The 22782-nt window shown below is 39.7% G+C and overlaps 1 protein-coding gene across 3 annotated transcripts in view; it reads left to right on the plus strand.

Moving 5' to 3' along the window:
- The window catches only part of samd11 (sterile alpha motif domain containing 11), a 60177-nt gene that overhangs the window by 24253 nt on the left and 13142 nt on the right, over nucleotides 1-22782 (plus strand). For 2 of the 3 annotated variants that reach the window (XM_084099587.1, XM_084099588.1), the window contains exons 4-6: nucleotides 4056-4165; nucleotides 13562-13654; nucleotides 17625-17780. In XM_084099587.1, the coding sequence (XP_083955713.1) occupies nucleotides 4056-4165; nucleotides 13562-13654; nucleotides 17625-17780 (359 nt within the window). Of the gene's footprint in view, nucleotides 1-3575; nucleotides 3845-4055; nucleotides 4166-13561; nucleotides 13655-17624; nucleotides 17781-22782 lie in introns of those variants that run through there. The other variant, XM_084099589.1, reaches the window with a different exon arrangement.

The following is a 22782-nucleotide window of genomic DNA, read 5'->3' on the forward strand; positions in this document are numbered from 1 at the left end:
AGCCACTGGGGGTGAGCAATCTTTCTGAAATTTTATATCATGATAATGGTACATTTTAAAGTTTAGCTGGAAATTCAGCAAAATAAATGTTATACATAAAAAAAAAAACACATACAATAGTAATTTTGTATGTAAAAGTATTTAGTGAATTTAATACTTTACAAAGTAAAAGTAATGCATATTTAAAATATGATTAGAAGAGCCAAGCTCTTACATTAGTTAAATTCTATGCTAATGCTTATTAAGTTAAGTCACAACATTGCTTGGCAACCATAAACAACATTGCGTGGCTTTTATGTCAAAACATACTTTAAATTGTGTCACAGACATATTGCTGTGTAACAGTATAGTATATTTTCTACTGGTTGACTGTATATCATTATACTGACCAGCCGACCTTTTTTTTTTTTTTACATAACTGCTAAATCTGTCACAACATTCAGAATTGTCAACATTTTTTGCAGAAATATAGTTTGCTTATGTTCAGTACATCATTTTATAGTTGTTGCATATACTGTACATGAATTACATATTATTAAAATATACTATATTATTAAAATATACTTTTTGTCCTAGTTTACAATCTTTTCATGTTGGTTTTACGGTCTCACAATTCTTTGTTATTTTTAAGACTTTTTAACTAAGTAGAGTCATCAGGCCCCATTTGCTGCAGTTTTTTATTTTAAATCGTCTTGCCCAGTGCGTCCTCTCACAGTGGGTCATATCTGGGTCAAAGTGTCTGTGCGGTTGACGGGGAAGGTATTGACCAGTTTAGGTGGAGATTATGCTGATCGTCTTCACTGCGCGATAAGCCGCAGCTCATGTCCTAAGCGGAGTTGTCAGGTCCGCCCTGTGCTCCCCTGTGTGGTATCGCTGACTCAGGCGGCCAGGTTTTAGATCCAGCCCTGACGCAGATTATGACCTTGGCCGACAGTCGTGGGAGGCCTCATTAGCGGCACACACCGGGACAGCCCAGAAAAAGTGCGCTAATTAACCTGCTAACAATGTCCTTGCTTAGTGAGCTCACTGCAGAGCCTCCGTCCGAGGATAATAGCCTTCCTTAGCTGCCAGAGCAGGAGCTGGAAGATGGAGCTGTTGTTTGGACTGATGCCCTGTTAAGGGGATGGATGGGGGAACTTGGATGACCTATAGAGAACGGCAGAGTTGTTTCCTAGATAAAGGTTAAATGGATGTTTGCGCTACACAGAGTAGCATAGTTTCACGCAAGTTTTTAATATTTTATCGCTGTTGCCAAATTAGAATAGACAATTTAAAACGCTATTTAAAAAGTGTTGTACTAGAGTTTAAGTCGTTTGGGTGTTTTCTATGGTGTAACTTATATAGATGTAGCATATTGTGTGAAATCACTTTGTAGGGAATTTGTTTATTTTATTAATTTATTTCAGTCTCATGTATCTTTTTATTCATCTGGGAGTTTGCCAGCCTCAAATGAAATATGATTTTTTCGATCATAGATTTTTATTCTTGTAAATGTACAAGAGTGATTGTGCTTTTGCTGTATTGTGTACTGTAAGGTTTATATTTATGTATAATATAGTATGTATATAATTTATTATATATATATATATATATATATATATATATATATATATATATATATAGTATTTAATAGTATTAATAGTATTTGAATAGTATTTAATTGAAATTGTATTTTTAAATGACAGTATTTCTATATTAGTAAAAAAGGTTAATATTTATTTATATAATAATATTTTGTTCCACTTCTATATGTATATATGTATGTATTGTTTTAAATTAAATAGTATTTAATTTAAGTATTATTCATTTTATGTTTAATATTTTTATGTATGCATTATTTGTAATAATTATTTGTCCAACATGATTTTTTTTAATAATTTGCATTTAACAATGCTTATTTAACTCATGACATTACAATATTGTCAGAACGTAAGATAAAATCATATTTTGTCCAGCAATATATAGCTCAGTGAATGCTGTCATTATGTATAAGTATTGTGTATCTGATCTTGTGTCGTACAGTTGACCAATGGCATTTCTGTCAGCCTTTTGGGTTCTCGGAATGACAAGTGAATTTGCAACCCAGTTCGGTCATGGAGAATAAATTCCTGTACGTGCTGTGTTGTTTGTAGCTGAACTGAAAGCGTGGCAGGCTGACATTACTGAAGCCCAGCCTGTAATCTACGGACTGTAAAACTAGCATTTGGACTGCCACACACAGCAGGGCTATGCTCATGCTCAAGCATTTGGACTGCCCTGTGACAGCCCGTAAAAATGTCCCTCAGAACTCTGTTGATATTAGTGCGCCCCACAGACTGCCAGGCACTGTGAGATATGCATCTGATATTTGCTAAATTCTAATCGGGTATTTGAAATCATTATGCGTTATAATGCGATCACAGCTGTAATCAGATTGCATTAAAATACCTCAGTGACACACTTCTTCTATCACTCTCTATAGAGACAACATGGTCCAAGCAGGTCTAAAAAGGGTTAATGAAGGATGAGTGAGGAAAGGATGAGAGTGGGAAGGAGGGAGGAAGGGAGGTTGAAGGAATGGCCTTGTCCAGTCCTAATCTGTAAGTTCAGTCAGTTGGCCTTGAAGAGACGACCCGAGAGAGGAAGACAAGTGTGCGGCGTGGACGCCGGTACTGGCCTGAGATCAGTTTATCAGTCTGCGAAGAGCTCTGTACTTTAACCCTCTTTTTTCATGTTTAATGTGTGTACATGATTCATGTGTAGAAACATTATTATAAAAGATAATAAAATGTAGCATTGTAAAAAAAAAAGAAAGAAAAAAAAGTATATTTAAAGGGTGAATATGACTCATGAATAAACAATTATATAATATAATAAAATCATTTCATTTTAAAATATAATAAAATTAAAAATATAATAATATAAAAATAATATAAGTTTTTTTTCCCGAATTTACCTCATATTTTCCATTCACATTGTTTTAATATGTTCCTCTGACCTATTTAAAACCCATTTAACAGATATTGTTTTTAAATATTAGATAAATATTAGTAAGATAATATCATTGATTCTTTTTGGGGTCAATTTTATTCTGGCAAAAACTTTGAAATATATAATAAAACCATTCCACATAGCATATATAACCTCATATAGTGTGTATAACAAATCAGATAATATTTTTCATAGAGAAAGTTTGGGGTCTCTCAATCTAAGCATTCATCAAGTTTCTTCACCTGCCCAAAACAGCTGACAAGATCAGTTCTCTGGTTGCAGCCAAACAATACAAGGCTGCGTATAAGGCCTTTTGACACCGGGGCATATTAAATACTTTCTTAAATATCTCCAGAATTACATACTGTACAGATTTTATTATCCATTGTAATTTCTAAATCCACACGTACATATTGAATGCTAAAACCAGCCCCTTTTATTTGCCACTTATCGGGTTCCTTTATGAAATGGCAGATCTCTAGAGATTACACTCATCCCCCGCGCCTCCAGAGACCCAAACGATTTCAGCAGAGCGATCATAAAAAGCATAATCACCTGGTTTTAAGCTCATAAACTGCTTATGAGTTGAATGTGTTGATTAGAACATCTTAAGGTTGAAGATGAGTCTGGATGAAACTCAAAATTGCTTGACACAGGAATCTGTCAGCGCTCATTATACGCTTAAAATCCAAAAGACAATGAATGCAGAAGCGAAGCAAAAGAGCCAAAGGCAGAGAGCGTTTCAGCTTCAAGGGACCAGACCGGAGTGCAGCAGGTCGGCCGTGTTTGATTCAGTCGAAGTTGTTTGTGGTGGATTTACATTTGGTTTACTGTTTACTTTATGCTGTTGTATCATTCTTCTTGTGTTCAAATGGTAAGGTTGATCATTCCAGTTTAAATGGATAAAATTGGTAGTTTTCATATTGAAAGTTTTATTTTAGTACTAATATGCTAAATCTGTGAGTGTGCTGTTTCTGTGCATTATGAGCCTGAGATTAGGAATCTCTAGAGATGTTTACCCTCCCTCTCTAACTCCTTGTTATCTCTCTCCTTTTCTTTCTCCTTCCCCCTCTTTACTTTTTCAGTCGTGACAGTGACCTCTCAACGATCATCTCCAACCTGCACCACACCCGACAGCACGGCATGCCCGAGGGCCAGCCCTGCTCCGACCTCAGCCTCGCCTCCGCACACTCAGGTAGGACACGCCTAGAGACTGCACACCTGAGACACACTTACACATAATCGGAGATTAATGTTCTGGGATGTTATTATCCATGTGTTTATGGCCCTTATGAAATGAATACATACTTATGGGGCAAAAGCAGATCCATTGACATTAATAGGAAGTGGTCTGGATGAAAGCAGTTGAAAAAAGCTTTTATGATTATGATACACATTTAAATCTGTGAAATGTGCAGTATCTGACCTATAGTCTTGGATTATTGTAATTGTTTCTATGGCTCTCTCTGTCTACATTATTCAGTTTTATTGCAGTTTTATGTTTTTTACAGAGTTTATCCTTTGATTGATGTAGAACAATTACACTGACTGCGTGTTAGTATTTTAATTCGGTTTAATTTGCATGATTGAGGGCTGTAAGCTCATTACTCGCTCCATTGTGACCATCTTCATTCCATTACTTAATGCTCTTGTCTTCGCCTCTCTTAGCACACAACTTAAACCACCGCTAAAACTACTCTCAGTAAATAGCTTTATTTGTCATTAATCTCGGACCAAACAGAAGGACTACCGGACATACTTTGTGTTAATCTCATTGGTCATCTGAACCCCATGTGGTCACTCAAGGTTTAAGTAATTTTGATCAGTCTGGTTTATGAGTTATGGTTTATGTATTGTTTGAAGATTTATGTTGCATTTTAATATTATTATTATTATTTTTTTTGAATGTAATTTATTTTAATAATGTATTTTCAAAATTGTATTTAATTATATTTTATATTTATAGTTTTAATTACAGTTTATATTACAAGTCTGAACCACATGGTCACCCATGGGTTAAGTAATTTTGACCTATCTTGTTTTACTGTTTGTTTGAAGATTTTTTTTGTTGTTTAAAAAAAAAAAAATCTTTTAATTATATATATATATATACACATTTATTTGCAATATTTTTTAAATGTTTTTTAATCAATTATCTAAATTTTTATGTTTATTTATTTATCATGTTATTTATTTTATTAAATATTTAAATAATACTTATTTCATAACAAGTCTGCAAATGACTATTACCAACGAGAAGTGTTTACAGTTATACAGTTTAGAAATCTTCTAATTTGCACTAAAAAGTTTTATTTATTTATAGAAATTGTTATTGAAATAAATTGTATTTCTTTAGAGTTGAGTCATACTATGGAGGATCCTATTATTGGTGTGTGGACAAATGGCCATATGTGAATATATGTGGCTAAATCCTATTACAGAGGCATTGGCCCAGCATAAAACAGTCCCAGTCCAGATATAATAGCTCCGAAGATGGATCAAATCACCTTTACTGGACTGAAGGTTTATACTAGTCCAGAGATCTAAGGGTTGGGTTAAAAACAAGACTAGTATAATCTCGCATAATTTAAATGGAAGATGCTCAATTAATCTTAATCTTAATTGAAGAAGACACAAAGTAATGAGAGAGGAAGCCACCTGCAGTGTGGCTAAAATCTGTCAGTTTGAGCATTTAAAAGAGGTTTAACGGGTTTAAGCAGCTAGACTCATGTCTGTAAACAAGTCCAATCCGATCACCCAGCGCATCTAATTCTGTCTGCCAGTGAAATTAGAGAGCCTCCGTCTCTGGGCCAGGTTAAGGGTCGAACGGATAGAACAGACCCATTTGGACATGCGTTTTTCTTTTTCTTGTTGCGTGATCATAATGATGCACATTTATCAAATTTTGCATTTCACCACATGCCTTTGCAAAATAGAGCATGTTGGTTGTACCAGTATGTTAAAGATTGACCTTAAATAAGCTTAAATCAACGCAGACGTAAGTGTCCGTTTTTCCATGTTCAGCCGTGAGACTCCAGCAGCTTTTTTTTCTCCGTCACACAGTCTCTTTTACTTCCTTTCAAGTCTGACTTCTTCTGTGGGTATGTGGTTGAGCGAGAGGGAGAAGAAAAGGTTGGAAAAGTGCAGAACAAATGAATGAGCAGAGCGTCGTATGGTATCAAGGGAGGGTGGACTGCAGTGTGGAGTCGCGAGACAGGCGGAGGAAGAGGAAGCCGACTGCCGCGTTGGGGTTGCTTTGCACCGGAGAGGCCCGTTAATTAAATCTGAGGGACAGACATGAGAGCTGACCCAGGCGTCAGCCGCAGCCAGTCAGCGACGGAGGAGAGGCGGCTCCTGCTCCCCCACCCTCACCCCCTCCGTCCGGCCGGCCGGCCTGCCTGCTGGCCCCAGCGAGGGATGGGGGGAGGGCAGGGCGCCGGCAGCTCGTCTGGCTCTCTGTGTAGACTCCTAAACGTGGCTTTGCGGTCAGACCAGAGACTCTTAATAGGCGTATAAGGTGTTTTTGCTTTTTTTCCCCCTCCCTCTCTGCCGCTCTCATGCTTTCCTAAAGGCAGACAAGAGCGTCTGCGGGAGTCTGTTGTGTATCTGGACCAGTGCGTAGATGTAGATTCCCTGAATTTGTATGTTATAATCTTAATCTTCTCTCTGAAGACGCAGCATTTGCATGTTTATACCGCAATTGAAGTGTCCAGTCACTGATGTTTATCTTTTTTCCTCCTACAAATCCTGTGCATGAACATTATTGTACCGAAGTGTGGGCCTTAACCGACTGATTTACTGTAAATCACTTGGGATATAACAGTCTAACAAATACAAAAAATTGTACACGTATATTATATAAAAATATGAAATAAAATTACTTTAGTATTATGCTGATTTCTGATATTCTGATTTGGTGTTCAAGAAACATTTATTATTATTATCAATGTTGAAAACAATCAGTGTTTGTTTTTGCCGCTTAATATTTTTGTGGAAACCATGATATACTACCATTCAAAAGTTTTCTTTTAATACTTTTATTCATCAAGGATGAATTCAAATCAATCAAAAGTGACAGTAAATACATTTATAATGTTACAAAATATTTCTATTTTAAATAAATGCTGTTCTTTTGAACTTTCTATTCATCAAAGTATCCTTCAAAAATATAAATCCCGGTTCCCACAGAAATTTTAAGCAGCGCAACATGTCTTAATAATACAAAGAAATGTTTCTTGATCACCAAATCAGCATTTTAGTGATTTAATGATTTCTGAAGGATCATGTTACTGAAGATTGGAGTAATGATGCTGAAAAGTTCCGCTTTGACATCACAGGAAGAAATTCGGCTTCATTTTACAATATATTAAAATAGAAAACAGTTATTTTAAATTTTAATAATATTTCTCAATAGTATGTGTGTATGCTTATATGTATTTATTTAATATAAAATATTGAATAAAACATATACAAATATAATATAAAATTATATTATATTTATTTTACTAAATAAAATATAATAAAACAAAATATAGCAAAATATATTTTAAATAACTATACATTTTAATTGGAATTATATAGGTGAAAAAAACAGCTTTACATTATGTTCCACTTGAGTTAAAAAAAAGTATATTTCAAACAGTAAAACAAATTTTATGAAACTTGAAAGTTCCAGCTCAAAATTTTGATTGGATGAGCTACATCAGAAGCCGTGGTAATGTGCTGAATCAATTTAACATCAATTGCGAAAAGTCACATGTAGAGTGGGAGTTCTAGAGTCTAGTGTCTAATAATCCCTTAAATAACTTCTTTTTTTTTTAAATCTAGACTTGTTTTGGATACAATCAACTCAGAATTTTCATATTTTTCCATGATTTTTCATCTCTCTTATTCTGTAAAGCAGTCTGGCCTAGTTAATGCTACCGGTTCAGGCATAATTATACTTTTTTTTTTTTTTTTTTAACCTTTTCTACCTCTGTTGATTTTCTGCCCATTCTCTGGCTGCCTTTTCTGCATCTTCCTGCATTTTCCTCAACCACCTTTTGTCTCCCCGTCTTTATTTTTCCCTCAATTGCTGCATTTTTTTTGCCTTGTTCTGTTGTTTCCTCGTTCTCCTTCCCATGATTTTGATCTCTCTCTTTTTTCTTTGCTCGTTTCCCTCCCTCATTTTCTGTCTCTCTCTCTTTCTGTCTGTCTCTCCCCTAAGGCTCTCAGTGGGGGAGCAGCAGTAGAGGAGGACGGTTCTGAATCCTCTGGGCTGGCGGAAGCGCCGTGTTGCCCCCCCCCCCATAGCCAATCAATGCCATCCTTTCAGTTCTGGCCGAGCCCCGCAAACAGGGGGATCAATAAGTTATTAGCACCATTCTGTCAGCTGTAATGTGGAGATTGATTGGAGGTTGGGGCTCCGCCGCGCCGCCCGCCACTTCCCCTGCCTGATAAAGATGACAGATTAAGGGAATAAGAAAAGGGAATTAAGGAGTGTGGCCTGTCCAACTTGTCAGTAGCTGGAGAGAGACGGAAGGAGCAAAGGGTGAAGGAGGAGAAAACCAAGAGCCTCCCTCTCTCCCTCTCATTTAGTCGTTTTGCTATTTCTCCATCCATCTAGCCTTCTCTTTTCTCCTTTCCTCCCTTTATTAAAGTTGTGCCGTTGTTTTGGCCCAGCTCTGCACCGCTCTGGCTGGAGTTTAAAGGAATTAGCAGCAGTGCTGGCGACAGGAGCCGTTCCGTGAGTTGGGTAACATGGCTGAAGCACGAGGCAGCTCCGAGCCTCACTGTTTGGTGTTAAATGTGAGCATCACAGCTTTAAGAGGCAACATTTAATTGGTATTAAAGGCTTTCCGCCTTAAAATCTCTGACCCTGAGGCAGACAGGCGCTGCTGAAACCCTGCCTCTCCCTTGAGCGCACTGAGAGACAGAGAGAGCGCAGTATTCTTGCTGCTGCTGTGGATTTTTGAAGCTCTTTGAATAATTTTTTTTTTTTTTGCATTTATTTTTCGAATGAGCACTTAATTTCAGAGTAGAGAAGTATATCAAGTGTGAATAGCATACTTTTACTAAAAAAGTTTGAATAAAAAGACTAAAGTTTAATTTGGAAATTCGTGTACTAGCATATTATTACTCTTTCTGCCTTATGAGTAGTATGCCAATTTGCTATTCCAAATTCAGCTTAAAGCTATGTGTGGAAAAGCAACAGAAAATGCAGTGCTTTCAACTTGACCCTCTGTTTCGAGTGAAACATTTTACCCAAAATTGTGTCAATATATTTTAAATGTAACATTTTTAATATGCATACTATATTTTATGTCATGCAGTGTTGACAGCTACTATAAAATACTATAAAGTAACCAGTAGTATTCCGAATGAAGTATATACTCTGCACTATGCACTGAGTATGCTAGTATAAAGTATATACTAGCACTAACTATTCTAGTATTTTATTCCAAACATAGCTGAAGAGATAAATATAAACTAGCTTCTTCATAAACTGCCAAAAAAAAAAGAAGCTATGAGTGAGTCAGTGTCGCTTCCCGCCTCCAGTTCCTCCTTGCAGAATAACGGCTTTCTCCTCATGGTCCCGAACTCTCTTCTTTTGTTGAGCTCCTTACTTCAGCTAGAGACCAAAGTGCTAAGAGCGGTCCAGAGCCAGGTTTCCTCTCCGCCTGAGACAACGTCATGGGCACACTGCCCTGCTAAAAAACTTTTCCCCTCTCACTGACGAAAGCATTTCTACTGCAAATCACTGTGTCCCGCACTGTCAAATCACATCATGAAGTTTAAAGGTTTTAAAAGTTGTGTTTAATCACTTGGGGAGGTTTGATTCGGGGGACAGAGTGCTGTGTGAGTTTGAGCCGTATGTCTGAGTGACAGTTCAGGACTGTTGATTGAGAGATGGAGATGGATGTTAAGATGGAGAGGAACTGGACTCAGCCCAGGGCTTTGGGAGTCTTGGCAGGCAGGAGGTTGCCTGATAAGACACGATGGAGCTTGGAGAACAGGCTGGGCTGAAGATAGCAGCACTAGGGTGGCTGAGCCCTGTGGGAAAGACACCGCTAAGAGATTAGGGTCAAAGAGAGACATACAGGGAGGAAGAGAGAGCAGATCAACATAGCTGGTACAGAAACCAGAGGGTCATGTGGTTTGTATAAGTGTTTCCCAACCATTTTTGTCTTGGGTACCTTCACAACTCCATTTGTAAGTACTCTTTTATCTACACCAAACCAGAAATGTGCTCCTTTTTAACTCATATTATATCATAAACATCTTTTACTGAAGTTTTTGCATATTGCTTTTGAGCTCTTTTGGCTCAAAAGCCAAAGAGACAGGAGCAGCCAATTGCTATAGTTTTACACTTATGCAGTGATCGTATCAGTTCTACGTGAAGATAGAGAGCGGAAAATAATTGAATACGCCAAGGGAGATTCTTCACCTCAAAGGCCGACTAAGGGAGAAGTGGAGTGAGAGACAGACGGAGGGAGTGTTGTTGTTGTCTTTGGGCGGAGGTTAGGAAAGGATATGGGGGCCCATTAGAGAGGCCCCTTTTTCTCTTTGGAGTGGGATAGACAGCCTTCCCCCCCTGATGAGAAGACATCAAACAGCGTCATTAGTAAAGCTCGCTCCCCACAAAGAATCCCAGACCGAGCTCTGCCACTCCAAAAGCCCTTTCAAGCGCAGGCTTGCTTTTCTTTCCCGCTCTGTGTCTCTCTCCAGTACTCTTATCTGAGAGAGGGATGAACAGTACGCTTGGTGTCGAGAGGCAGGGGTGTGAGAGAGTAGTTTGTACTTTTGTGTCGGACATATACTGAGGTGCAGCCTCTCTCGGTTTTGTTGCCATGTAAGAATCTCCCCCTTCACTCTTCTTTGATGTGTAGGGCTTTATTCATGGATTACATGTAAGGGTCATCTGTAATAGTGGCTTCCTTTAAAGACCCTGTGAAATAAAAATGAGAGTGTTGTGGGTTTTTAGTTTATATCTGTTAGCTATGAGGCTAATGCTACTACACTCCTTAACTTTAACAAAATATTTCCGCATTTAAAATTTACAGACTTTCTCCTCCAGGAAAATGGAGTGAAGGTATTGTTGACATCATCCTGCACTACGCAGATTTTTCTCCAATCAAAGAATAGAATGAGAATGTTCCACACCTAATAGAGTGCAACAGTGTCTGTCCACTTTTTCAGCTTTGGTTCCAGAAGCCCCCCCCCCCCCCCCCCCCCATTTTTAAAAAGTCTTATTTAAGTGTTTTAAGCCATGAACCAAACTAACCAGTTACAAGCTAAATCACAACATTACAAACTTTGATTTGATTATATAGAAACAACATATTGTAGTTTTTTTGGAGAGATTCTTCACCTCAAAGCCCGACAAATATTTAAGTTGTTTGAGAGCGTAGGGACACTCTATTGGCGCTTTTCCACTGCATGGTACGGCTTGGCTTGGCTCGGCGCTGCACGGCACGGCTTGGCTCGCTTTGCTTTTCCACTGTGTGGTACGATTCGGCTCGTTTTGGCTCGGTTTGCTTTTCCACTGCAGTTTGGTACCGTTTCAAAGTGGGTGGGATTATAGACTGCTCGTTAAAGTTGCTGAAAAACCTTTTCATTCCTGGTCGCAATATCCAGCTCTCGCTGGATCCGCTCCTCGACCACCAACGAGTGGAATGTCTGCACCTCGTCTACTGACCAGTCACCACGATTCAGCCATTTCTTTTTTCAAGTTTCTTTTTTTCTTTTTTCAAGCAAGTTGTTTAATAAAAATTGTGCGAACAAATAATACTGCGGTGGCTGTTGCTGACTATTTAAATCTAGCGGGTTTGTTGTCTCGTGTTGCAAATCCAATGACGCTGGTAGCAACGATTCTCTCTGGCCAATCAGTGATCTGTGGTGTTTTCACGTCACATTTTTAGTATCGGTACGGTATGCTTGGCACCTCAACAGAGGTGGTACCATTTAAAGCGAGTCGAAGCGAGCCATACCATGCAGTGGAAAAGCGCCACAAACTGAGCCGTACCGAACCGTACCTTCATTGGGGTGGGAAGTGCTAAAGAGTTATTTTTTTTGGTTTAATTTGCATGATTCCATTTTCTGATTGATGGAGATCTCTTGCAAAATCAAGGAGAATGTAGTTTTTACCAGGAATTCTGCTGTTAAACATGATTATTTAAAAATAAAGTTAAAATAATGCAGACTGATGGCTTCATCAAAAGCATGTACCATCGATTAACAACCTCGTAGCTCACAGTAGGTCTGTCTTTAAAGATTTATAAGTTAAAAATCAATTCCCCAATGGATAAAATGAATAAGATATTACTTCCGTAACCCAACTGTTGCACTTTATACCAAATGCAACAAATCATATTGGTTAAAAAGAAATAAGACTATATGTCAATATGTTGCATTCAGATTGTCTGTTTCAATAGGAAATACGTCAGCATAAGAAAGAAAACTGCACTTGTCGAGCAATATTAAAATGATGCACCCACAGGGCACCATAAATGTTTTTAAAATAACTATTTATGATATCTATAGACAATAAAACACAATAAATACAATAAACGTTCAAATACAAGCAATGTGCATAATCTATCTTGTCTCAATTTATTGCACAATCCCATTAGATAAAGAATCAGACAGCAACAAAAGACAAAAGGAAGAGCATAACTCTGTGGCTTTGACTTTTTTACTTCATGTGGCGCATGAGGGCAGAGAGAGACACAGAGAGAGAGAGAGAGAGAGAGAGAGAGAGAGAGAGAGAGAGAGAGAGAGAGAGAGAGAGAGAGAGAGGAGAGTGCAATGACAAACGGTCTCTTCCTTCCTGCATGCATGCACCACCATGCTCTCAGCAGCACCCCTCCCAGCATGATTAGCAGGATATTGATTTGAGATGTGTTTGGGGGGAGGAGGGTGCTGTAATCGTACACTAGACACCAGCGGCTCACTAGAGCGCTGCATTAGGCTTGTGCAGACAGCCTCCACTTTTCTAGAGAGAGAGAGAGAGAGAGAGAGAGAGAGAGATAAAGAGAAAAGGGGGAGGGAGAGAAAGAGTGATAGAAAGGAAGGAAGAGATTAGCAAAAGGTGTGAGCTCTTATTCACTGAAAACGGAGAGTGAGAGTGAGTGAAAAAAGCAAAAAGGCATAATAGCACGACAACAGGAGTTTGATAGAAGCCAAGACCGCTTACTTTTTTCCATTTTTTTTTTCTCTCGCTTGTCTTTTCATTTCTTGTCATTTTACTCTGTATTAGGCCGGTGTGAAGACCAAGAGCGTTTATATGCACAGATAGAGAGATAGATAGTCAAGACAAGAAACAACGGTAGAGAGCGAGGGTGAGTGCAAAAGAGAGGGAGCGTGTTTGTTCGAGATAGGAGAAAGAGAGAGAGCGGGTGAAAGAATCTCTCGTTTGGCTGAGTAAGAACCAGATCTGTCATTCACGCTGGCGCAGGGCCCTCTCATCTCTTCGTATCTTTAGTCGCTCTCACAGCTCCATCATGTATGCAGGTACAGAGCCAGGTGGTGAGCTGCATGCCAAGGGGTTTAGGGGCCGTCTGACCGCATCTGAACCCCCCTAACCTCTTTCTCTATCTTTTTTTTTCCACAGATGACATTCTAGGCAAGAGGAGAGCCTACTCCCCCAACAGCAGCAGCGAGTGCCCATCTGACAGCAAGAAGTCCCGCAGCGTGTCACCTAAAGGTAGGGGCCCCTCTCGTGCATGTGTGTGCATGTGCGTATGTGTGCTGGAGATGAAAATGCGCCACAATCAGGGCTGTTTAACCTTAGTGCGTAAGATGGAGTAGGTGGGAATTGATGGGGCGAGATTGAGCGAGAGTGGAGAGAAGGGGTGGACAGATAGTAAGAGGAGGGAGGAGAGAACAATGCTCAGTGGAAGAAAGACATCTCCTCCCCCCTCCTGTTAACTTTTTGCTCACACTCTGTGTGGCGGGTTCACAAGTGCAACGTTGCTAATTCATGTGATATAAATAGAGAGTTTGGTTCCGAAAAGTTTAGTGAAATGTTAATTGTAAATTGAGAAATTTACGTAAATCTAAATATCTTAACACTTCAGTGGAAGAAAGAACTGTCTGTACAAAGAGTTACATGATCAGTGTCACAAATTTGATTGATTAGTGACCTAGAATACCTGAAATATTGATTAACATTTAGAATATTGATTTCTTTATTTCAAAATTATAAAACTTCTAAAATGTATTCTCACAAATGTATTTCCAAATTTAAATTAGATTTTGAATCCCAGACTTTCAATGTGTTCTTAGACTTTCAGCCATTTATAGCAGAATCTAGGATTCTCTCTTTTTTCCTTATTTCCTGCCCTTCTCACTAACACAACTCCACGACTGCTGACACTCAGAAAGGGAGAGTTTTTAGTGTTGAGCGGGTGTTGTAGGAGTTGAAAATCAATAAAGTAAGAGTGTTGCTGAAGCTGGATTCACTGTTTTGCATGAATGTGTGCTGGATCATTGAGGCTCTCGACACAAACACACTCACCTTCGCCTAGAGCTGCTAAAAGAGTCTCTTGTGGTCGTAGGGTCAAAGCAGCAGGGATCTAGATCTAGTAGAGGTGAATGGGATAAGTTCTGTATGAACTGTATGGTCTGATTACTAATGGCGCTTGTAAAGACAACACAGGATCTGATTTGAAGTTGTGACACTCTGAAAGTTGTAAGACGCTGAAAATTAGGTTATTAATGTTGAAGTCATTGAGTTTAGCTCCTCACCTAAACAAGCTAATCAATTTCTTCAGAATTACTAGAAAGCTACTGGAGTTTTTATCAGGGTTGGAACTAAACTCTGCAGGACAGTGGCCTTCCAGGACCGAAGTTGCCCATCCCTTCTCTATTGTAACACAGGCTCTCACAGGTTCTTCTTTGGGGTGGTGTCCCTCATCCATACTGACAACCATCATGACTCAACTAGGTATTTAAAAAAGGCTCAAATCCAAGAAGTACAGTTTAGGATTATTCTAATATATTTTGCAGTGGTCTGTTGGAGAGAAAATGAGCAAGTGAGTGAGGGACACAGTAGGGAGAATTGGGTGATGTTTGACTTCCTCCTCCTGCTGGGAAAAGAAATTGTGGTTTCTTTTTCCTTTCATGAATATGTGTTTGAGTCTGTGCGATAAGCCCATGGTTTTGAGGTTACTGTGTTTTTGGACATCATTTGTACATGTAATGTCACTTTTTTGTTCAGTTGGGTGAAGTAATCAAATCTGAAATGTAACTCAAAATCAATATCTTCATGCTAACATTTAAATCTTAAGATTTAGCTAAAATGCAGATCGGTGAGGCTCCTGGGTATTGTCAACAGGCTGAGCTAATGAGGTGTAACAGAGTAACAGGCAGGCAGCAGAAACATCAGGCAGACTCAGTGACACCAAGTCAAATATAATCAAGCATCTAGCAGGAAGAGTTGAGCAGACAGTAATCTGGATCTGTTCCTCAGACCAGTGAGGTGACCAGTCCTCAAATCTACATAACATTATTGGAACATATTTTTAGGTTAATATACCCCCCCCCCCCCCCACACACACACACAAGTTTTTAGCAAGACATTTACATATATCTGCAACAGTGAAATCTGTAATCATTGTTCTAAATACTGTATATAAGAAATAAACTGTCATTCTGCAAATCCAATTTTACCTTTTCTACCCATTCTTTAGTTTCACCTTTGGTTTGCGCACTGGTGGTAACAACATGTTTACCAATTGTGACAAAGCTTTAAAAAAATACTATGCAAATCACAGCCAATCAGAAGATATTTTATGTGACAGTATTTTGGGCCAGTGAGATTTTACTGTGGGCAGAGTTCCCCAGAATGCATATTAACTAAAAGATTTTTCCCCACTTTGTGTGATATCTGGTTAGGGCACAGTGTTTTTGATAATCTTGTAGCTAATAGCTATATATTTCAATAATGCTATACAAATAACTCATACTCTCATGTATGTTATAAAAAGTTCAATATGCTAAAACAATTCTCATAGAAGTGACATTCTGAAATACAAATAATAATGATGGTCATTATTCAATTCAATATTATATTTTCAGTATTCTAATGATAAAGTTTTCACTTAACTGAGGAAAGACTGTGACATCTGTATGTGTCGCAACACATTCCACACCCAATAATCAGTGGCCTGAGATCTCTTGTGTTTAGATAGCATTTTATTTTGAGGCATTACCTGCTCACTCGTCACCATGTAGCCAATCAGCACGGCTGCTGCAGTGAGAATGATAAATGGGTGTTATGTGTGTTTTAGTCCTGTGAATTACAGTTGGCTTGCGTCGGTCACCCGCTGTGGATTAGCATGGCTTTGGAATGCCGCTGATCTAATGTCTTGTGTCTGCTTGTCTGTGATCCATCACCACACCCAAACAACATAGCATGTTGCATGTGTATGCTTTTGTGTGCACATGTGTGTGTAGTTTGAGTGCATAGCAGCTGTTGTGTCTAAGGTCCTACCACTCAAACACACACACACACACACACACACACACACACACACACACACACACACACACACACACACACACACACACACACGCGCGCACACACACACACACACACACACACACGCGCGTGCACACACACACACACACACACACACACACACAGCTGGAGGGTAGTACTGATCTCAGTGCAGCAGGTAATGACTAAAGCAGACAGAAAAGCTGCAAAGGCTGGATTTAACACAAACTGTTCACTGACACTTTTTTCACCTCAGATCCAGACCACTATGTCTCATGTTATGTGTGCCTTTCATGAATTGAATGAACGTTTTCTTAATTGAGAATGCTGTATATATATATTCAGCATTATTCTGCATGGATGCGTTAAATTGATCAAAAAAAGTGATAGTAAGAACTTTTATAATGTTACAAAAGTTTTCTATTTCAAATAAATGCTTTATATAAACTTTCTATTCATCAAATTATCCTGAAAAAAATCATATTCAAGTATCATGTTTCCACAAAAATATTTAGCAGCTCCACTGTTTTCCTCATTGATAATAATAAGAAATGTTTCTTGATCAACAAATCAGCATAAAAATGATATCCGAGGGTGACTGAATATTCAGCAGGCATCAATCCCCCAATCCACAAGTTGTAATAATATTTTATATTATAACTGTTTTTATTGTATTTTTTTAAATCAGTTTTGATACTATATATATATATATATATATATATATATATATATATATGCCCCCCCACACACACATACACGATCACACATACATACAGCAGAACTGTTCATACTCACAATGCCTGAAAACATCATCCACATGAGCACGCTCACACACACACACACACACCTGAAGCCTCTCGGGTGGATTATCTGGCGCTTGGCAGAACACACTCCCCCCAGTCCCCTGTGCTGGGCTGCATTGCTTCTGTTCGCCTGCCTGGGGCCAAGCTCCTGTTTCAATGAGGAGGGTAAAATATCCCCCCTTCCACCACTCTTCCTCCTCCCCATCACTCCCCCAAGAGTCTCTCCCCATGCACTGGCTTGAGTTACTGCCGCCCAGCGTATCGAGGAGAACCACACATAGGCTTCTCCTTCACTCAAACATTCAAACATCTCACATACGATCACATAGTTTGGAACAGCTGATTAAATTTAGCTTCTTTTCATCCCACAGAGAACTCTCACACTCCTGCGCTGGAGCCAGGCAGTCACATGACCCCCGAGGAGCACTACAGGCGCATGATGTCAGCTCTGAACGAGCATGGCTCTTATGAGGAGCAGCAGCAGCGCCTGTATCAGTTGGCGAACAACATGGGCGTCCCAAGCCACGGTGAGTGTGCGTCACCTGTGTATGTGTGTGTGTGAGCTTGTCTCTATATCCGCTCTAATTACCCATGTAGTCTTATTCCTGGATACCACACAAACAGCTAGAGCTTGACTGCGGAGATTACTGACAATTCTATTTGCGGTCTCAGCCCACCCAGCGGTAGGATGTCAGAGTGGGTGATCTGTGACTACTGCCACACACAGTAGTAAATAACACTGCCATTGGGCCCTGAGGTCGACTGGATCGATTTGGCCCTTTGATTGGCTGCAAGCCAACCCTCTAAATTACCAACACCATGAAAACGGCTCCTTTGCTCTTTTTTTTCTCATGCCTTTTCAAATTTACGATCACTGACGAGGTACCAGGGTGAACGGATGTGGATTTCTAAGATTTGTAAACTGAAATTTAGTGTGCATCATTTTGTTTTATTTGTTTGGTTACGTATTAACTGCGCTTTAGAGCCTTGTTGATGTTTTTCTCTGAGAAACCGTTAATTGCCTCCAGCTTTTATGACCTTTTTTCGGTAGCATAAATTTAATCAATCTCACATTCTTGCTAAATCTGAGAGCATACGACTTTAAATTTTATTTGATCAGTAATGATTCTTAATTACTGCTTGCAATTCCAAAAAAAGGGGGGGGGGGGTGGCGCTATAAAGGGTTTAATTGCCCCTCTCATACATCTGTAAGAAATTAGTGCCACTATATGTGCCGTTCGTGTCTAGGATTTTATGATAGAGGTGCTGCGCTCTCCTGTCACCTCAATCTAAAAGTTCCTCTGTTTTTCTAACGTCACACTGAGGCACGTTGTGGACAAATTCACACACAGTTCCCTTCCCGATTCCATCAATTCTTCTCTCATTGCTTTCACTTTCCGAGCTCAACTTCCTTCGGTTCTCCATCTCTACTCCTCTCATCCACCGCAACCACCTAAAAAAGGTGTGGTTATTTGTAGAAAGGAGTCTGAATCCGAGAAGAAAAGGCAGGGCGTTTACCCGTCTGTGGGAAATCCAGTGAGAGAAAGCAGCCGTGTGATTTGCGGGGTCACCGTCGGTCCCTCCCCTAGATATCTGGAAAAATGTCAGGTGTATGGTTTCATAATGGTTGCCATTGAAAACAGACTCACCAGGCCAAGACGCTGTTCCTCCCCTGAGGAATGCGAGCGTGCTGGCTTGCCCCTGCATGCTGAGCTCATAAGCCTACGATAAGGCCGTGCCAGTCAACCACTGCCAACATGCCTGGCTGCCAAGACTTTGATGAGTGAGATACCCATTCTCACCTTTTCACCTAATTGTCTACTGTATACATTTATGATGTTTCTTCAGTTATTCGTTCACCCAAAATGTAAATTCCGTCATCATTTACTCACCCACATGTCGTTCCAGATCTTTATGATGCAAAATAGAAATACTGTGTGTGTACTGATAATTTTTTTCATACACTTACAATGAACAGGATCTGAGGTTTCAAAGTTTCATTCAAGTACTTCAAGGCAAAAATGTAAGTCATTTGTGCGGTTGTGCTTTGGGTGACCTGAGATTGAGTCCCTGCTCGCAGACCTTTGCTAATCCCGTCCCCCGTCTCTTTCCCACTTTGTTTCTCGATTGACTATACTATCCTATCTAATTAAAGGCAAAAGGCAAAATTTGGTTCTTGGGTTCAACTCATTGACACAATCTGGTCACAGCTGTTAACAGCTCACTGAGGGGAAGATTATCAGTAAATATTGACTGATAATTAAATATTGAATATTGGTGTATTTCTTAGTTGTGTGGCTTATCTTTGAATATATTGCACAAGTCTATTATGATGGTTTTATGGTGCATTTGCATCTTTTTTAAGTCAGAACAACCATTTTATTGTAACTGCACTCCCCATTTATTGCAGTCCGTTTGTTTCTCCTTTTGTTGGAACTACACACTGGTGAATCAATGATGACAATTTTTTTTAAACTATTTTTATATAATTTAAAGCTTTTATATGTTTTCACCTTCAATCATTTTTTTTAGGGCCAGAGCACCAATGGTGTGAGGACCCTCTTGGAATTGGTCCGTTTATTAATTTTTAGATTTGCACTTGTGACAAATTTGGTTCTTTTAGCTGTCTGTCTATCCCAAACATTCCCTTTCCAATCCTTCATATTTTACTCGTCCCCCCCCCTTTGTCCTCAAGTCGCTTTTAATTTATTTTCTTGTTTTTTTTGGTTTTGTTGTTTCTTCAGCGCCATAGCTCACACTGAACTGCTTTTGACTTTTCTGGAGTGAGTTTTCAGAGAAACCTCTCTGGCGCAGGGAAGCGTCAACCCCAGCTGTGTTTCTGTGTGTTTTCTCCTCTCTTCTTTACCTCCACGTGCCTCCATCTCCCTGCTCTCTCCTTTGAGCTGCCTTCTTTCTATCTGGCTCCTTTCCTTTCTTCATATCTCTGCACCTTCCTTATGGCTTCGTCTTTATACCCCTCGACTCACCCCACCCCCTCGTGTGTGCCTCTGAAGTGTGTTGGGAAGTGTTGATGCAGTGCTGGGTTCTATACAGTAGGCTCCAAAGACCCCTTGACATAGGCAGAGAGTAGGGCCAGGCCCTTCTGACCATTCCCCCCCAGACAAACGCACACACTTCCCAAGAACTCTCTACACACAGCCCTGCTTTTATATTCTCTCTTTCTTTTCTCCCTCGTTCATTCTCTCCTGGATCCCCGCAGAGCATCCTTTCATGTGTTTGAAGTGGAGGCCCTGAAATGAAAGGCCATGAAGGAGGCACGGATAGGTTTGTGTGAGTGTGTGCATTTGAAGGGGGGTGTATGTGTGTGTGTGTGTGTGTGTGTGTGTGTGTGGTGGGGGGGGGGGGGGCATACTGATACAGTGTTGTGCACCTTTAGCTTTGGCTATGATGAGGTTGCTGTAGGTCCTCGTTGTGGCTATTCAAATTGATGGGGCCCATGTTTAGATTTTGGGGTGGATTTTGAATGCAGAATATCTCTTTGATAATTAAACTGGTTGATATCTATCTGTTTTTCTTTAAATATATAATACACTTTTTATACACATGCTACCATTGGAAAGTTTGAGGTCAGTAAGAGAAAAAGGCAATGGGCTGCTCTCAGTTGCCTTTAGATCTGTCGTCCCCCTGAAAGAATTCCCGATGAGTGCTGTGTCTGTCAGCTGCTTCTGGCAATACAGAAGCTCTCAAAGCTTGCCAGTGCTTTGCCACGGGAGCTCTTTGTGTATGTGGGGCAGAGGAAACCAGATCTCGATAGGTAAAGATTTCACAGTAACTGACTCAGATGATGCAAATTTGGGGTGTGACAGAGGGCGCAGAGTGAATGTGAGTGGGAGATGGTTGCATGGGTGTCAGGATGTCACTGTTTGGATGAGTGGTGTGCTTGTACATGCAGCCCCTGGTGACCCTGTGCTAACTCTGTTGCAGGTTAAAGGGAATAATTCATCGCTGGGCAACCGAGGAAAGGGGCTTCCGAGGGACTTTTGAGTTGTAGTGGATTTTGGGGCTGTTTTACCATGCTGGAAAGCTTATAGGTGTGTATTGGAAAATGGTTGCAGCAGCAGCTGGTTATTAGAATGTTTGTTGCCAGACCGAGATGGTCTAAGAGCATCAATGATGTGCTGGGAACCAGCTGCCATTTTCCAAAACACATCAACATGCTTTAGCCAGATTTCTCCAGCAGGTAATAATGTGTGTGGACAGACTACTAATTATTTTGATCATCTGGAATGAGTGTGTGACCAAATGACAGGCATTTCTGCTTTTCCTTGAAAGTAGATTCTTCTGGTTTTTTTTTTTTCATTCTCTTTTATTTCCTCTCACGGGCTGTTGGAGGTTTGTCCGCTGTCAGTCTGGGCCCCTGCGGGGCAGTGCAATAAACAGATCAATACAACGGGCCTGTGCACATTAATATCTGTCGTGGTGCCTCCGACCCGATCACTCAGACCCACACGCCAGCCTCGGAAATGGCCGCCAGCTCCCGAGGGAACCGTCTAATTAAAAAAGGGCCAGAGGAGAGAGGGAGCGAGAGAGGAGAGAGAGGGAGAGGAAGAGAGGGAGGCATGCAGGATGGATTTTCTATTTAACACTCTTTCATTAGAGAGTGCGCTTCCTGTTGTGACCCTGTTAGTTTGGTAATGTTGGGAGATGGGTCTGGGATGGTCTAACATCACAGATTCTGGAGGGAGACCAGCAGCTCAATTACATTTCAGTTTACATGTCATCTCAAACAGTTTAAAGGGATAGATCACCCAAAAAAAAAAATTCTGTCATCATTTACTCACCCTCGAGTCGTTCTGCTGAGCGCAAAGGAAGATATTTTAAAGAATGGTTGTTACCAACAACAATTGGGCACCATTGACTTCCATTACTTTTTCCATACTATGGAAGTCAGTGGTGCCCCACAACTGTTTGGGTACCCATATTTTTCAAAACATCTTCTTTCGTGTTCAGCAGAAGAAAGAAATTCATGCAGGTTTGGAACAACTTGAGGGCAAGTAAATGATGACAGAATTTTAATTTTTGGGTGAACTATCCCTTTAAGTCATAATTAATCTTATGTAGTTTGTTTTATTTTATTGACTTTTTTTTAATGGTGTTTGTTAAGGATTAGCTCTATGAACTAACTCCTAATCTTAAGTATTAAATTTCAGCACGTCCCGCACCGTTTATTGGACATGAATGATACATGAATCGAGTGGCTTGTCAAGGTGCGGAATTACCTTTATAAGCAACCAAACTCATTATTTTTGTTTGGTGAATGATAAACAACAACAACAAAAAATCCATACATAGATTTGCCACCAAGAACACCCTAGAAATGTGTCAGTGGTCAAACATCACGATTTTTTTTAAATAATATTGATACTACTCTAATGTGCTTGTGCAACCAGTGACAAATTGTTGTAGTGTATTATTATGGATATTTTCCATATTGTAATTTTTTGACTGTTAGGGGTCTTTCTGCTTCCTAAAGACTTCATGAGATTAATTAATCATTTATTTTATTCT

Source organism: Abramis brama (genome assembly GCF_963993115.1).
Source record: "Abramis brama genome assembly, chromosome: 22".
Classification (NCBI taxonomy): domain Eukaryota; kingdom Metazoa; phylum Chordata; class Actinopteri; order Cypriniformes; family Leuciscidae; genus Abramis; species Abramis brama.